At 36.7% G+C, this 19,205-nt stretch overlaps 1 protein-coding gene across 2 annotated transcripts in view; it reads left to right on the forward strand.

The window, feature by feature from the left end:
• ARID2 (AT-rich interaction domain 2) overlaps window positions 1-19,205 on the forward strand; it is a 182,947-nt gene that overhangs the window by 129,674 nt on the left and 34,068 nt on the right. For both annotated transcript variants that reach the window (XM_032173775.2, XM_058426120.1), the window contains exon 16: window positions 6,271-6,419. In XM_032173775.2, the coding sequence (XP_032029666.1) occupies window positions 6,271-6,419 (149 nt within the window). The remainder of the gene's footprint in view (window positions 1-6,270; window positions 6,420-19,205) is intronic.

Consider the following 19,205-nt stretch of genomic DNA (forward strand, 5'->3'; position numbering starts at 1 on the left):
TAGATATTCCATAGTTAGGTTTTTTTCTCTTTAATAATTTCCCACCTCACCTTGATTATGTGCCTGTTTTTCCTCTTAGAGACCTTTACAATCCTAAATAGTTATAACAGACCAAGCCAAATTAGAGAAAAACTCCATCTCCATCACTGTGGAATTGTTTCATCAACACTCATTTTTTTCTACCCTTAATCTTCCAATGTGGTTGTAGTCAGTAATATCACAATTACAAAGAATGAACAATAATACTAGCTAAGAAGAGGACATGTCATAGGGACTTTATACTAAAGCAGTTTCTCATTTAATCCTCACACAACCTTATTAGGTAAAAATTATTATAAAGATGAGGACTCAAGATGGCTAATAACTTGCCCAAGGTTACCAACTAATATGAAGTGGTACCAGGACAGAACCTGGGTTTGTCTGAAACCAAAACTCATGCTCTTAACCCATTAACCTTTCTTCTCTCCACTATTCTGGAAGATTTCTCTATAAAGCTCTAAAAAGCCTTTTTTTAATCTAACATATTGATTATTTGAGCTGTTGTGTTAGAGGATGTTAGTTCTATTAAGTGATCATTTTAGGACATTATTGCTAAAACTCATTGGTTATTTGAGCTGTGGTGTTATAAGATGTTCTACTAAATGATAATTTTAGGACATTAATGCTAAAATGCTTTACTTAGCACATTGGACATATATGTAGTTAATTCAGGCCAAAAAATCAATACATTTTGTTCCTAATCTGAAAAATCTGTGTTAAACTTTCTTACATTTTCACAAAGGATGTAGTTTATTTAAAATAGGTACATTCTTTATTTCTAAAACTGATATTTGATTGTCTTGTAGAAATTAAAAACTTTGCAAGGAAAAAGAGATGTAGCGTACATGATATCTATGAGAATGAGAATAACAAAAACAGCATTCTTATATATAGCACTTAGCCCAGTGCCTGCTACATATATGGGCAGTTAGTAATGGGAAAGGTATGCTTTATCTTTATATAGAAGATGAAGTACCTATTGGGGCTAAATATTTTTAATAGACAAAAAAATTAACTGTTCAAGATGGCATTATAAGTTTCTTTTGAAGAGAAGGCTGTTGGACCTTCTGAAAAGCATGCTAATAGACAGAAAGCCATAACCATTATTGCCCCCATCCTTTTAATTTCTTTCTTTTTTGGGTGGGGAAGACAGGGGCTTACTCTGTTGACCAGGCTAGAGTGCAGTGGTGCAATCTCAGCTCACTGCAGCCTCGACCTCCTTGGCTCAAGTAATCCTTCCACCTCAGCCTCCCAAGACTGTAGCTGGGAGCACAGGCACATACTGCCATGCCCAGCTAATTTGTTTTATGTTTTATTTTTGTAGAGTTGGGATCTCCCTATGTTGCCCAAGCTGGTCTTAAACTCCTAGTAGACTTGAGTGATTCCCCCGCCTTGGCCTCCTAAAGTGCTGAGATTATGAGTGTGAGCCAACAGACCTGGCTTAAATTTCTTTATGTACTCTTTTTCTTTCTTTTTTCTTTTTTTTTGAAACGGAGTTTCGCTCTGTTGCCTAGGCTGGAGTGCGGTGGCATGATCTCAGCTCACTGCAACCTCTACCTCCCGGGTTCAAGCGATTCTCCTGCCTCGGCCTCCTGAGTAACTGGAATTACAGGCCACCATGCCCGGCTGAATTTTGTGTTTTCAGTAGAAACTGGGTTTCACCATGTTGGTCAGGCTGGTCTCAAACTCCTGACCTCGTGATCTGCCCACCTCGGCCTCCCAAAGTGCTGGGATTACAGGTGTAAGCCACCATGCCTGGCTAAATTTCTTTATATACTCTTTAAAGTTGCATGTTAGACCTTGGTTTAATACCATTTTATTCACTATTTGAATTAGTAGCTTAAAGGAGTAGACAAAATAGAGGATTTTAATTGTGATTTTTTTTTGGAGAAACCTAGTTATTTTACAATTTCAAGGGATCTAGGGATGTTAAGGAAGTACTTGCACCCTGATAAGGGATTTCCAGACTTGCAGAATGCCCAGGGCTGGAAAGAGCACAGGGAAGTCTCCCTGCGAAGAAGGAGCAACAAGTAATCCTTTCTAATGCCATTATAATTCATTTTTTTCTTCTCAGTTTTGTTCCAACCTCCATTAATCAGCTATATTAATTTTATTACAGAAAAAAATGCAACAAGTAAAAAGAATCTATGTGAAAGTAAATGATATACCCATTGATTTTTATATTTAGTATTTAGCTGGGCAGTTTATATAAATATAAAATAAACTGTACCTACTTTAAGGCACATTCCTTTATTGGTAACTGCTTATTTCAAATGTAATACTTGCAAGTTGAAGCCCAATTTATAGAATACTATTTCCAGAAGCCCTGCCCTGTTCCAGTGTTCATGAATTCGTATCTGTTGGAAACATATTTGCTAAATAGCATATTAAAAATAAAAAAGAATTTACAAAATGAAAGAAACTTAGATACAAAAGCTTAACATAAGACTTGGTTTTTTTTTTTCAGGATCATACAAAATACATGTTGAACATAATCTGTTAATTATCTGTTAATCCCGTAATCTGATAACATGCCAAATTCTTATACATAAAAATAGTTTAAGGATGTACATATTTAAGATATTTAACATGTGCCTTGCCTCAATTCAGAGTGTAAATCATTGCTAATAATGGTACTGTGTAACATGGAATATTGGTATCTTACTGATAAAGAGCTTGAGAAAGTTACTCAACCCATCAGAAAATAGATTGGTAGCCTCAGGGTGGGCAGCATTTAGTTGTAACCATAAAAGAACAGTTTAGCAAGAGCCACAAGAATATCATTTCTGTTTTCTAAGAGTACTGCCACTCAGATTTGTAGACCAGTAGCACATTATAAAAACTAAGAAAAGTATTACGTAACTTTTTTGTTTGTATTTTAATGTGTTCTTATAAAGCAGTGTTGGCATGTATTGATGATCTAAATTTATACTTAATAGGAGGAAAAAACTTGGTAATTTAAGAAAATGAGGAAATGTTAGAGCTGAAAGGGTCTCTGATATTATCTTGGCCAAAACTCCTACCTTTAAGAGTTGAAGTGAATTGTCCACATTCACAAAAATCTCTTTTCCAGTGATTTCTATTACTGTCTTAATTCTCTTCTCTGAAGACTTATACATTTAGCTAAATGCATCTCTCTCTCTCTCTTTTTTTTAAATACAGAGCCTCGCTCTGTTGCCTAGGCTGGAGTGCAGTGGCACACTTTTGGCTCACTGCAACCTCTGCCTCTTGTGCTTAAGCAATCCTCCTTCTTCAGCCTCCCGAGTGGCTGGCACTACCGGTGCACACTACCACACCTGTCTGATTTTTGTATTTTCTGTAGAGACAAAGTTTTGCCATGTTGCCCAGGCTGGTCTCAAAACTCCTAGGCTCAAGTGATCCTTCTGCCTTGGCCTCCCAAAGTGCTGGGATTATAGGCATGAGCCACCGTGCCTGGCCTAGCTAGAGGTATCTCTTTTATATCACATTCAGAGTAAATACAATTCTTGTTCCTTACAAGGTTTTGACAGTGTCTTTCCTTCTCACCTCTTCTTTTAGAATACTCTTTCCCAGTTTCTTCAGTATGATTTTAGGTGTCATGGTGTCTGGTTTGTTCACCATCCTGTTTATCTCAACCATAGAAGATACAGCTACTCAGGAGGCTGAGGTGGGAAGATTGCATGAGCCCAAGAGTTCAAGGCTGCAGTGAACTGTAATCACGCCATTGCACTCCAGCCTGGGTGACAGAGCAAAACCCTATCTAAAAAAAAAAAAAAAAAAAAAAAAGAAAGAAACTTTCCTCTTATACTTTCCTTGCTCTTTAACCCCTCCTCCCATGCCACTTTCTCACCATCAGAGTTCTGTGGCTTTTAGAATTTGCAGGTGAATGGTTTTCAGATTTATTTTTCCAACATTAATTTCTATTGATAGACATTTTTAGTTGGTTCATCTGTCATTATTCCCAAACTAAACTGATCATCTTTCCTCCGAAATATGGTTTCCTATTATTGCGATTTATTGAGACTCTCGAGCTAGGCTTCTCATTTATAGTTTCTCTAGTCTTCCCATCATCTCATAAGTTAGTTTTTATTACTTACACTTTACAGATGAGAAAACTGAGTATCAGAGAGGTTAAGTCAGTAGCCCAAGATCACGTGGCTAGTTAAAAATCAGATTGAAAGTGTGAGTCCTGGTCTGTCAAGCTGGAAAATCCTCATCCTATTTGTGATGTCTGTACGGCCCTAAAATGTTTTTGGTGCATGTGTATGTTTTCTTATTGTAAAATCTTAAGAGTGGGAACCTATTATAGAAATGTCAGTCTCGAAGTAGATTTTTCCCTCAGAATTTAGAACTCAAAAGTTCTTATGACTTCCCATTTCTGACAACTTTGTCTTTCAACATGTTATTCTCTTTCTTCTTTCATTTGTATGTCACAGTAGCCTTGTATGTTTGTGACTTATCTGTTTTTTTTCTAAAGAAAATTACTGTGGCTTTTAATCTAGGTTCTCAGCAATTTTAGCTTACCGCTTTCCCACCTATTCCCAGTACAGTCATGTGCTACTTAAGGACATTTCTGTCAAGGATGGACCACATAATACAATAATGAGATATTAAAATCTCATAAGATTATAATATCGTTTTCACTGTACCTTTTCTATGTTTTGATACACAAATACTTAACCATTGTGTTACAGTTGCCTATAGTATTTGGTATAGTAACATGCTATACAGATTTTTAGCCTAGGAGCAATAGGGTATTCCGTATAGCCTAGGTATGTAGTAGGTTATATCATCTAGGTTTGTGGAAGTACACTGTATGGCATTCACAGAACAATGAAATGGGTCACCTAACGACCCATTTCTCAAACATATTCCTGTCATTAAGTGATGCACGACTGTGTTACCTTATAAATGAACAGGTATATTCAATGTTTTCCCAGAGTTTTAATTTACTGCCTTTAAGCAGTTCTTCAAAAATAATGTACTACCATTTCTATAAGAAATTTAACATTAATTTTTGCCTTTGTGGTACTTCAAGAAAATACATTGCCTAAATTTGATTTAAGGTACATTTTAATTATTAGTGTTTTTTCCAAGAGAAAGGGATGGGATCTAAAAGAAAAAAATTATAGGATATGTTTAAAAGACTTTATGCCTACAATTAGAATTATTATTATTATTTTTTCTTTTGAGACAGAGTCTCCCTCTTTTGCCCAGGCTGGGGTAAAGTGGAGCGATCTCAGCTTACTGCAACCTCTGCCTCCCGGGTTCAAGTGATTCTCCTGCCTTAGCCTCCCAAGTAGCTGGGATTACAGGTGCCTGCCACCATGCCTGGCTAATTTTTGTTTTTAGTAGAGACGGGGTTTCTCCATGTTGGCCAGGTTGGTCTCGAACTCCTGACCTCAGGTGATCCACCGCCCTGGGCCTCCCAGAGTGCTAGGATTACAGGCATGAACCACCGTGCCCAGCCTAGAATTCTTATATAAATAACAAAAGATATAATTAGACTGGGGGGCTGGATGTGGCAGCTCATACCTGCAATGCCAGCACTTTGGGAGGCCAAAGGGGGAGGATGGCTTGAGGCCAGTAATTTGAGATTATGGTGAGCTATGATTATGCCTCTGTAACCTGCCTAGGCAACAGAACAAGACCGACCCTGTCTCTAAAAATAACAAAAAATACATAATTGAGCAACTTCAAAATCTAAAATTGTTAAGCAGCTTACTGCAAATAAGTTAATATCATATTTTATACATATGGTTACATCATTTTTGCTATCTAAAATTTTCATTGCTTTTTACCATATTGTTTCACATTATATTCTTTAGAAAATCTAAAAGTAAACATACAAAAAAGTAGTAACTTGCAGTTGATCTGTTCTTGTGAAGAATTCACATAAGTAAATCCAGTGAATACATTTATAGTATATTTATTTCTCATTTAAATCTACAGTTGTATTGTTTCATCCTAAAAATCTTAATTTTAAATAATATATATTTTATAGTGGTAATAACAATGTGGTATTGCCTTTGTGGTTTTATATTAAATAAAATAATCAAACTTTCTAAATATTTCTATAAAAATAATTTTCTTTTTAAAGATTTTAAAGGTAATCATAAACTTAAAATTATAAAATGTAAATTTTATGGTAGAAATGCATAACTTAACATAATCAAATTTATAAGACTATACTATAAAATATGAAATTTTTCAGTGTCGTGTCACAAACTCTGCATTTGTTCTTTTTCACAGAACACTCCTATGCCACCTTCACCAGCTGTACAAGTGCAGGGCCAGCCTAACAGTTCTCAGCCTTCTCCATTCAGTGGATCCCGTCAGCCTGGAGATCCAATGAGAAAACCTGGACAGAACTTCATGTGTCTGTGGCAGTCTTGTAAAAAGTAAATGGCAATTTTATTTGATATATAAAAGTATTCTTTGTTTTGGAATGCTTTTATATTTAAGTTTCTGTCATCTATAGTTTCATGAAAATTTTCCTTTAGAACCACTAACTTTAGCAAAACTGTAAGAGTTATATTTATGATCCATTATGTGGACCTAAACTAAGAAATTTATATATAAGTGACGGAAAGAACTTCATTGCTTAATGGTACGTTGTAGAGAATATGGTTCAGTATTTGTTTTCAGTAAAGAAAATCAATTAAGAATTTGATTATATATTTGGCTGTTAAAAGGTTTTTTGTTGTTGTTGTTGTTTTTAAGTGGCTTGAACTTAGTGGCAGCTATAGTATTTCCATACAGTAGAAGCTTAGAAGTAATAATGTGCTAGAAAGAGAATGACTTGTCTTGAATTTGAGTTTGGGGTGGATACCAATGAAAATTATTTTTAAAGCCATACCATCTTACAATTTAAGATGAACTTTTGAAATAAACCTTTCTTAGACTTGAAGGAAAACTTGAAAAGTATGTTGGTTAAAATAAAAATCTTAATTCCTTTGATAGTACTTAGGTAAGACCCTTTGCCTTGAGTCATTTTTTTAGAGGTCTAGGACTAAGGCATTTGTCTTTTTTTTTTTTATTTGGAGACAGAGTCTCGCTCTGTTGTTCAGGCTGGAGTGCAGTGGCGCTATCTCCACTATCTCCACTCACTGCAACCTCTGCCTCCTGGGTTCAAGCAATTCTTTTGCCTCAGCTTCTTGAGTAGCTGGGATTACAGGCATGTGCCACCATCCCTGGCTAATTTTTGTGGTTTTTTTCCACCATGTTGACCAGGCTAGTCTGGAACTCCTGACCTCCAGTGATCCCTCTGGCCTTGGCCTCCCAAAGTGCTAGGATTACAAGTGTAAGCTACTAAGCCCTGCCAGCATTTGTCTTAATAGACATAATACCATTCATTTTTTAGATATCAAAGATTCCATTTCACTCTTCATAATTAATAGCAGAAATTACCATATCTTTTACAAGCTCTATTTGCTATTCTTATTTTTGTGATATAGATATTATACTTTATTGTAAACTTCATATACAGATTTTTTGTATGATTATGGCTGCCTGTGTAGCCTAGGGATTATTAATAGTATGCAAAATATCTATAGGATAGCAATGACCAAACTTTAACTCTCAACCCAATAGTGGGACTGTGGATCATTTTAGTAGGTTTTTATTTGTTTCTCTTTTCAACGAAAAAATTAAATATATCATAGTTCACCATGTTAGCAAGGGTAAGTATTGTTTTCAGTTATATATATGTGACCTATATATGTGTACTTGATCATAGTGTGAAATCTATTTGTCAAAAAAATTCTTTAAAAATCAGTCCTTTAGGTTGTCTCTGATTATTTCCTTCGTTCATTTAATTTGACCATCTCTTTCTTTTTAGTGTATGTTTGTAAGTTAATTTGAAACTTTCTTCACTGTATGCCAATTTTACTCTCTCCATTTGTCTTGAGATTTTTGTTTTTATCATGGCAAATAGTAGTTGATGGAATGGGTAGTGTGCTTAAGGTGTTTGTTAACTTTTCAAAAAGTTTACGAAGCTTGTCGCAGTGGTGCACTCCTGTAGCCCCAGCTGCCCAGGAAGGCTGAGGCAGGAGGATCGCTTGAACCTAGGAATTCGAGTCTAGCTTGGGCATCATGGTGAGACCTCATGTCTAAAAAGATAAAAATAAAGAAGTTTCAGCATAACTGCTTTAGATGAAGTGTTTAGGTTACTTCAAGATAAGTTGCTGGAAGAGTTAATGAACCTAGATGTCTGACAGTTTCCCATCTTGCTAATAGATCAGCGTTACATAATTTGATGATTTACCTTTGTCTTGCTAGTCTTTTCTGAACAAGACAGATTAAACAGGGCTTCTTAGAGCATGCCATTTTTTTTAAGCCATAGCTTTTCACTTCTGCATTGCTAATAAGTTTAGTTTTAGTCTGCAAATATTTATTAAGCATCCTCTACGAGGGTGCATGTGCCAGAAGATAGAAATACAAAAATCACTCCCAGTCCTGAGGCACACAGACCAAAAAACAAATAAATTACAGCATAAATAAGTACTGTAAAAAAGATAGTTTTATAGTGCTGTTTGCAACATATTGGACAATTTAACTTTGAGATGGTTGTAGAGTTTTACTACAAGCATTACATTTTAGTTGAGTCTTAAAGAATGAGTAGGAATTTGTCTTGCTAAAATAAACCCGTCAGAATGTTAAGAGCAAGCGCAGGAGTATAAAAGGACCTTGTATGTCCAGGAAACTGAGAAGTTAGGATACTACAAGCATAACGACATGAAGAGAGAAATGGCTCTTATTCATATTTAGTTCCAATTCCAAGTAGGAACATATATATGATAGCCATTGACCACTAAGTGGCTGTTCTAATTTCTTTAATATCATATCAAAAATACGAGTAAAGAACTTTATGCTGGGCTTGGTGGCTTGAGCCTGTAATGCCAGCTACTCGGGATGCTGAGAACTGGAGAATCTCTTGAGCCCAGGACTTCAGAGCTACGGTGAGCTATGATTGTGTCATTGCACTCCAGCCTGGGTTATAAAGTAAGACACTGTCTCTTTTTAAAAAAAAAAAACCAAAAAACTTTGTTTCCATCAGATTTAAAGCTAAAATTGTTTTCTTCACGTATATATTATTGTAAACTGCTTTGTATTTAAAGTTGAGATAGCTATGTGCTCTCTTCCTTTTAAGGACTTAAAAGTGACTTTGAGTATACATTTAACCTGTTTTTAGTTCTGTATTGGCACCACACTTTACATAGTCTTTTTGTATTTATAATTCTCCTTTTTTTTCTTTTCCTTTTTTTTTTTTTTTTGAGACACAGTCTCACTATGTCACCCAGGCTGCGGTGCAGTGGTGCTATCTTGATCTTGGCTCATTGCAACCTGTCTTGTGAGCACAAGCCATCCTCCCACCTCAGCCTCCCAAGTGACTGAAACTACAGGTACACACCGCCACACCAAGCTAATTTTTGCGTTTTTTTATACAGACAGGGTTTTGCCATGTTGCCAAGGCTGTTCTTGAACTCCTGAACTCAAGTGATCTGCCCACCTCAGCCTCCCAAAGTGCTGGGATTACAGGCATGAGCCGTAATTCTCCTTTTAGATGTATGATATAGATTCTTTTCAGTAAGCCTCACTCCCTCTTGTATCTTCACATATTGATGCTTGGTTTTTTGATCTGTAAGCATTTATCTCTAAAAGTTAGGGACCTCACTCTTTAGATATAAATACTATACCACCACCACCACCATACTCCTACGGACAAAAATTAATTCCCTTCAATATTATGATTTCTTGTTATATCCTGTCAGTGTTTACATTTCTCCAGTGGCCTTTTGTTTAGAGTTTGAATTGAAATGTAAGGTTCAAACATTGCCTCTGGTTGATAAGTCTTAAATCTCTTTTAATCTGTTAGATTACCCCTCCATCCCTCTTAATTTTTTTTCTTTGCAAGTTTTTGTTGAAAAAAAAAAAAAAAAACAGGTTAATTTGTCCTGTAGAGAATTACAATCTGGATTTTCCTGATACTGTTTAGCGTGTTACTCTGACCTTGTATTTTCTGTACATTGGTAGTTTGGTCCAAATATTTGATCAAGTTCTGGTTTCACTATATGAAGACCACTTCAGAAATGATATTGTGTACTTCCATCAGGAGATATGTAATATCTTCTTGTCTCTTTTTGTGATGTAAACAGCCTTTAAGGATCATTGTTCAGAACATTATTTCATTAAGGTTTGTAAAATATAAAAGACCCCCTTTTATCAGTCATTTGCCTTCTTTGAGGAATAGTTCCTACAGGAAAGGCAAGATAGATGCTTGGATATTTCCCTTATTTACCAGTTTTCAAAATAATGAGTTGCTCACTATCACTTTGCAAAAGTTACCATGAGGTTTGGTTTTTGTTTATTTTGTTTGTAGTATTACTGTGAGCTAACAGGAATTTAAACATATTTGAGATATTTCAGTCAATTGAGGTTATGTATCCTTCTTGGTATACAAATTGTGCCATTTTTGGCCAGTGAAAGCCTCTTCAAGTGGATTTCCCAAGTCCTTTGGTTGTGACCTTAATATAAGTATTTGATAGTTTCCCTGCTCTCTGATAGGCAAGATGGTCTGTGTGTTTATACTGATTCTTGGAATTTAGATTAAGTACAACAAGGTTTTTACTTCGTTTTATCATTTTCACACCTGTACCTTCTTCTCCCACAGCAAAAATCCCATTTCTCAATATTGTTAAGAATTTATTCTTTGTCCTATGTCATACTCCAAAAAAAATGTTGTCTGCTGTGGTGTAACTTGAAAAGGTTTTCCTCATTTTTTCAATTAATCATTTGTCTTTTTTACTTTACCCTTTGTTTTTTGTTATTTTGTTTGTTTTTGTCCTAGATGAAGGGTTTTTTCTTTCAATTAATTTTTCTGTAAACAAATTTATTAGGTTTTTCATTATTGCTTCTGGATCTGGATTATAGTTAGGAAGGCTTTCTCTGTGCCCAAATTGTAGAAGAACCCCCATGTTTTTATTTAGAACTTATGTGATTTTTTAGTTTCCATTTAAATCTTATATTTTGGTATTTTTCCCTGTGTCAGTAATCTGGTCTTAGGAAATGAGGTTAAGTCAGTGACTTTTTTCTTCAATTTGTCACTGTAACTTTCTTTTCTCATACTATAGAGTAGTTCATTCTAAGAAAAATGAGAGTCACAGTGGATATTTTGGGCTTCAGCACTGTCCAGTGGGACAATCCAAACTAGTTTCATCAGATGCTACTCAAGACTCTTAACAAAAGTGATTCCACAATATTTTCAAAATTGTTTTTCTTATTTTAAAATTATATTTCTAGCTTTAAAAAATTTAAATTCCAAAAATAATGTTATCAGAAGATAACCATGGTTGTAAGTTTGGTATATATCTTTACAAACCTTTTTCATATACAGCTATGCTATATTGTACATGAAAAGTATACATGTATACTTTGTTTCTTATTTTAAACTATATATACTGATCTAGAGGTTGCTTCAATAATATATGTAATACTCATTAATATGAATATATATATATATATACTTTTTATGTCAATACATAGATTTACTCATTCTTTGTACTGAATACCAATAATTCCCTTTTATTGCACTGTCTTTGTTATCTGCATTGGTAAATAGAACTACTCGTCCTTTTTTGACAGGATTACTTTTGAATTATGAGGACACATTTCTTTCCATAAATAAGACGCAATCATCCTGCACTATAGTCTGTTAACTATATGTCATATTAAGGGTATTTGGGATTTTAGTTATTTGCTATTACACATGAACAAAACTGTGGTGAATAATTTTGTTTCCATAGCACATTTTCTACAAGTATTTCAGTAGAATAAAATACCAAATTGGGAATTGCTGAGTCAGGGGATTTACATGTTCTTATTTTTATAGAAATTGACAAATTACCATCTAAAAATGTTAATTTGTAATTCAAATAATAGAATATGAGCTTGTTTCCCATTACCTGGCTACTCAAAACTGAGGGGAAATTTCTTTGCTGATCTGATAGCCTCAAAAAGACTGTCAATTTTTATTCTTTTGTTATTTTAACTTTTTAAATAGACTTTATTTTGAGAACAATTTTAGGTTTACAACAAAATTGAATGGCAAATACAGAGTGTTCCTATATAGCACCTGCCCTACAAATATTACATCTTTATAGGAATGGTACATTTGTTATAACTGGTTAACCTATGTTGACACATCATTATCACCCAAAGTCCATTGTTTACATTAAGATTTGCTCTTGACATTGTACATTCTGGGGTTTTTGTTTTGTTGGGTTGTTTTGTGAGGTTTGTTGTTGTTGTTGTTGTTGTTGTTGTTGTTGTTGTTGTTGTTTGGAGATAGAGTCTTACTCCATCACCCAGGCTGGAGTGCAGTGGGGTGATCTTGGCTCACTGCAACCTCCACCTCCAAAGTTCAAGCGATTCTCTTGCCTCATCCTCCTGAGTAGCTGGGACTACAGATGTGTGCCACCATGCCCAGCTAATTTTTGTATTTTCAGTAGAGATGGCATTTCACCATGTTGGCCAGGCTGGTCTTGAACTCCTGACCTCCTGATCCACCCACCTTGGCCTCCCAAAGTGCTGGGATTACAGGTGTGAGCCACTGCACCTGGCCTATTGTTACTTGTTTGTTTATTGAGACAAGGTCTTGTTCTGTCATCCAGGCTAGAGTTGAGTGGGATGATCACAGTTCACTGTAACCTCCATTTCCTGAGCTCAAGTGATCCCTCCCGCCTCAGCCTCCTGAGTAGCTAGGACTACAGATGTGACCACCACGCCCACCTAATTTTAACTTTTTTGCCCAGCTAATTTTAAAATTTTCTGTACTGGCCAGGCGCGGTGGCTCATGCCTGTAATCCCAGCACTTTGGGAGGCCGAGGCGGGCAGATCGTGAGGTCAGGAGATTGAGACCATCCTGGCTAGCACAGCAAAACCCTGTCTCTACTAAAAATAGAAAAAAATTAGCTGGGCATGGTGGTGGGCGCCTGTAGTCCCAGCCACTCAGGAGGCTGAGGCAGGAGAATGGCATGAACCTGGGAGGCGGAGCTTGCAGTGAGCCGAGATTGCGCCACTGCACTCCAGCCAGGGCAACAGAACGAGACTCCATCTCAAAAAAAAAAAAAAAAAATTCTATACAGATGGGGTCTTACCATGTTGCCTAAGCTGGTCTTGAACTCCTGGTCTCAAGCAATCCTCCCACCTTGGCCTCACAAAGGGTTGGGATTACAGGCATGAGCCACTGCACCTGACCACTCTATGGGTTTTGACTACTATTAATATAATAACATGTGTCCACCATTACAGTATACAGAATAGTTTTATTGCCCTAAAAATCTTTTTTTTTTTTGAGACGGAGTCTTTGTCTGTCTCCCAGGCTGGAGTGCAGTGGCACGATCTCGGCTTACTGCAAGCTCCGCCTCCCGGGTTAACGCCATTCTCCTGCCTCAGCCTCCCGAGTAGCTGGGACTACAGGCGCCCGCCACCACGCCCAGCTAATTTTTTCTATTTTTAATAGAGACGGGGTTTCACCGTGTTAGCTAGGATGGTCTCAATCTCCTGACCTCGTGATCCGCCCGCCTCGGCCTCCCAAAGTGCTGGGATTACAGGCGTGAGCCACCGCGCCTGGCCGCCCTAAAAATCTTTTGTATTCTGCCTCTTCATCTTACCATTCCCCAGCTCCTGTTTTAATTTTTATTTCAAGTATTGAGTTAAATATCTTTACGATTTTCTTCTGTGAATTATCTATTCGTGTCATTTGCTCATTCTTTACTGCCCTTCCTAAAAATTTGCAATACTTCTCTGTACATTAAGGATGTCAACTCTTGGCCAGGCGTGGTGGCTCACATCTGTAATCCCAGCACTTTGAGAGGCCAAGGCAGGCAGATCACTTGAGGTCAGAAGTTCGAGACCAGCCTGGCCAACATGGCAAAACCCTGTCTCTACTAAAAATACAAAAATTAGCTGGGCATGGTGGCGGGTGCCTGTAATCCCAGCTACTTGGGAGGCTGAGGCACGAGAATCGCTTGAACCTGGGAGGCAGAGGTTGCAGTAAGCCGAGATTGTGCCACTGCACTCTGGCCTGGGTGACAAAGCGAGACTCTGTCTCAAAGAGGAAAAAAAAAAAAAGATATCATCTCTTTATTATGTGTCCATCCGTCTCGAGACTTTAGCCTTTTGCTACGTAGAATTTAAGTCTTAATGGTTTTCATGTTGTGCTTAGAACGACCTTTTCAACTTTTATATCATAAAATACACATTTTTTGCTTTGTAATACATTAATATTTTTACTTTTTAATTCATTTGTAATTTAGCTTGATGTATAAAATGAGATATGAGCCTAGCTTAATTATTTTCCAAATGGCTAACTTATTGGCAAGTTCATCTTTCCCTCAGATATTTGAATTGCCACTTTTGTCATATACTAAATTCCTATAAATGCTGTGCCTATTTCTGGATCACTTGTTATCCCCTTGATCTCTGTCCTTATTACACTATCACTTTAAATGTATTTTATCTTTGGATATGGCAGTTTGCCCCTGCTGATTCTTCGCAGTTTTTTATGATTTATTTGAGCAACTACCTTATACTAGGCACTGTGCTGGGTTTTGAAATTAGAGTGATGTATAAATCAGATTTATTTCTCGAGATTGCCAAGAAAGGCATGTTGGGATTTGGGTTGCAATTGCTTTTTGTTTTTTCTTTGAGATGGAGTCTTGCAGTGTCACCCAGGCTGGAGTGCAGTGGCACGATGTCGGCTCACTGTAACCTTCGCCTCCCGGGTTCAAGCGATTCCCTGTCTCAGCCTGAGTAGCTGGGATTACAGGCACGTGCCACTACGCCCAGCTAATTTTTGTATTTTTAGTAGGGACGGGGTTTCACCATATTGGCCAGGCTGGTCTCGAACTCCTGAGCTCGTGATCCGCCTGCCTCGGCCTCCCAAAGTGCTGGGATTACAGGTGTGAGCCACCGTGCCTGGCCACGATTGCTTTTAATGAACAGAGTTTTTTGTTTATTTTTTGATAGTGAACACTTTTTTTTAGTCTTCCCTTACTGGAAAAGGTATCAGCCCATGTTATTACTTTTTTTTTTTTCCAATAGAGCTTCTTGACTTTTCTTCACATGAATTTTGTACTTTATTAAGTTTAGTGCTCGGTGGTAGTCTTATTTAGTGGTTATAAATGATCTCAACTTCCATTGTATTTTTCAACTGATAGGTGTTTTCTATGTTTATACTTCGTATTTTGTCTTATCCAATTATAATGTCTAGGCCGGATGCGGTGGCTCATGCCTGTAATTTCAGCACTTTGGGAGGCCGAGGCAGATGGATCACTTGAGGTCAGGAGTTTGAGAACAGCCTGGCCAATATGGTGAAACCTCATCTCTACTAAAAATTCGAACATTAGCCAGGCGTGGTAGCGGGCGACTGTAATCTCAGCTAATCGGGAGGCTGAAGCAGGAGAATTGCTTGAACCGGGGAGGTGGAGGTTGCAGTGAGTTGAGATCATGCCATTGCATTCCAGCCTGTGTGACAGAGCAAGACTCCACCTCAAAAACAAAACAAAACAATCAATCAAACAAACAAAAGAAGTCTTTTGTTTTCAACACAATTGCACAATAGTGATAATATTCATCCATATCTTTTTTAAAGCTAATAAACCGTATTTTTTTTTTTTTTTTTTAAGACGGAGTCTCGCTCTGTCGCCCAGGCCGTAGTGCAGTGGCACGATCTCAGCTCACTGCAAGCTCCACCTCCTGGGTTCACGCCATTCTCCTGCCTCAGCCTCCCAAGTAGCTGGGACTACAGGTGCCCGCCACCATGCCCAGCTAATTTTTTTTGTATTTTTAGTAGAGAACGGGGCTTCACTGTGTTAGCCAGGATGGTCTCGATCTCCTGACCTCTTGATCCACCCTCCTCGGCCTCCCAAAGTGCTGGGATTACAGGTGTGAGCCACTGTGTCCGGCCTAAACCGCATTTTTTTAGAGCAGTTTTAGGTTTATGGAAAAATCGAGCAGATAGAATAGAGTTCCCATATCTCCATCCTCCCTGCACACAGTTTCCACTATTATTGACACCTTGCATTAGTGTGGTACACACGTTACAATTGATGAGCCAATATTGATACACTATTATTAACTAAAGTTCATAGTTTACATTCAGATTCATCCTTTCTACAGTTCTGTGGGTTTTGACAATGCGTAATGTCATGTCTCCAACATTACAGTAGCATACAGTAGCAACATTACAGTAGCATTCACTACACTAAAAATCCATTATGCTTTACCTGTTTATTCCTCCTCACCCCCTCCCTCGCCCCCAGTTCCTGGCAGCCACTGACTGTTCACTGTCTCTATAGTTTTCACTTTTCCAGAATTTAATATAGTTGGAATTACTCAGCAGTATCCTTTTTAATTTGGTTTCTTTCATTTAGTAATATGAACGTAAGTTTTCTCCATGGCTTCTTATTGTTGGATAGCTCATTTCTTTTTATTTCTGTATAATATTTTATTATACAGATGTACTTAGTTTGCTTATCCATTCGTCTATTGAACAATGTCATAATTGCTTCCAATTATTGGCAATTTTGAACTAAGGTGTTATAAACATTTATGTGTAACTTTGTGTGGATGTAATTTTTCAATTAACTCATTTGGGCAAACACCTAGGATTATAATTGCTGGATTATATGATAAAGACTATGTTTAACATTGTAAGAAACTGTGAGTCTGTCTTCCAAAGTGTCTGTAGTATTTTGTATTCCTACCAGCAGTGAATGAGAATTTTGTTGCCTCATATGCTTGCCAACATTTAGTGTTGTCAGTGTTTTAGATATGAGCCATTCTGATAGGTGTGTGTTGGTATATCTGTTAATTTCTAGTTCCCTAATAATATATGATACTGAGCATCTTTTTGTTTGTTTATTTATCATATGTATATCTTCTTTGATGGGTGTCTATTCAGATATTTAACCCATTTTTAATTTGGTTGTTTGCTGAGAGCTTTTGGCATGAGTAGATAATGGATTATGTCAAATGCTTTTCTGCGTCTGTTGCTATGATCATATGATTTTTATTTTTTGTCTTGTGAATGTGATGGATTACTTCAATTTTTTACTTCAACCAGCCTTGCGTCCCTGTAATAAATTTTACTTTGTCATGGTATATATTTCTTTTTTATGCATTGTTTGATACAATTTGCTAATATTTTTCCTGAGGATGTTCTCCTCTATATTCATGCAAGATTCTGGGATGTAGTTTTCTTGTAATGTCTTTGTCTGATTTTGGTAATAGGGTAATGCCGTCCTCATAGAATGAGTTAGAAAGTGTTCCCTCTGCTTCTATTGTCTGGTAGGGATTGTAGAGAATTGATATCATTCCTTCCTTTAATTATTTGTTGTGAATTCAGCAGAGAAACCATGTGGTCCTGGTACTTCCTGTTTTGAAGGTTATTAATTATTGATTTAATTTCTTTAATAGTTACAATGTTATTCAGATTGTCTGTTGCTCCTTGAGTGAGTTTCGGCAGATTGTGTCTTTCAGGGAATAGGCTGATTTCATCTAAGTTATCAAATGTGTGAGCATGGAGATATTTCTGTTTCTTTATTAGCATCCTTTTAATGTCCATGGGATTGGTAGTAATGTTCCCGTTTTCATTTCTGATATTAATGATTTGTATCTTCTGTTATTTTTTCTTGGTTAGGTTAGCTACAGGTTTATGTATTTTATTGAATTTTTTTTCCCCCAAAGAACCAGCTTTTGGTTTTGTTAAATTTTTTTCTTTCTGTTGATTTCCTGTTTTCAGTTTCATTAATTTCTGCTCTTTTATTATTTTTTTCTTCTGCCTGCTTTGGGTTTAATGTGCTCTTCTTTGTCTAGTTTTCTAAGGTAGAAGCTTACATTATTATTTTAGATCTTTTTTCTTTTTTAGTATACACATTCAATGCTAAAGCCTTCCCTCTAAGTACTGCTTTTACTATATCCAGAAATTATGATTACGTTGTATTTTCATTTTCCTTTAGTTTGAAATATTGCAAAAATGTGTTATTTAGACTCCAAATGTTTTTGGTATTTTCTAGCTATCTTTTTGTTACTGATTTCTCTATTAATCTGTTCTCACGCTGCTGTAAGGACATACTCGAGACTGGGTAACTTATAAAGAATAAAGGTTTAATTGACTCACAGTTTTGCATGGCTGGGAAGGCCTCAGGAAAGCAACAATCATGACAGAAAGGGAAGCAAACATGTCCTTCACATGGCAGCAGGAGAGAGAAGTGCCAAGCAAAGGGGGGGGAAGTCCCTTATAAAATCATCAGATCTTGTGAGAACTCACTCACTATCAGGAGAACAGCAGCATGGGCGTAACCGCATGGGTGGGGACACAGCCAAACCGTATCAATTTCTATTTAATTCCATTGTGGTTTCAGAGTATACATATGATTTCTATTCTTTTAAATTTGCTAAGGTGTGTTTTATGTCCCAGATTGTGGTCTATCTTGGTGGATGTTCCATGTGAGCTTGAGAAGAATATATTGTTGGATGAAGTATTCAGTAAATATCAATTAGATCCAGTTGATTGATGGTGCTGTTCAATTCAACTATATCCTTACTGATTTTCTGCCTATTGGATCTGTCAATTACTGATAGAGGTATGTTGAAGTCTTCAACTATAATAGTGGATTTGGTTCTTTCTCTTTGCAGTTCTATCAGTGTTTGCCTCACATGTTTTGATGCTTTATGTTCGGTGCATATATCTTAAGGATTGCTATATCTTGGAGAAGATTGTTAGGTTTTCTTTATCATTATGTAATGCCCCTCTTGATCCATGATAATTTTCCTTGCTCTGAAGTCTGCTTTGTCTGAAATAATTATTGCCACTCCAGCTTTCTTTTAATTAGTGTTAATATAGTTTATCTTTCTCCATCCCTTTACTTTTAATCTGTGTCTTTATTTTAACAATACATAGTTGGGTCTTATTATCCTCTCTGTCTTTTAATTCGTGTATTTAGATCATTCTCGTTTAATGTGATTATCACTGTAGTTGCATTGATAGCTATCATATTTGTAAATGCACTTGTTCTTTTTCTGCTGTCCCATTTTTCTGCCTTCTCTGATGTTAGCTGAGCACTTTTTATGTTGCCATTTTCTCCCCTTTCTTCGGATATCAATCATATTTCTTTAACTTT

The sequence above is a fragment of the Hylobates moloch genome, unplaced genomic scaffold, assembly GCF_009828535.3.
Source record: "Hylobates moloch isolate HMO894 unplaced genomic scaffold, HMol_V3 SCAFFOLD_13, whole genome shotgun sequence".
Lineage (NCBI taxonomy): Eukaryota > Metazoa > Chordata > Mammalia > Primates > Hylobatidae > Hylobates > Hylobates moloch.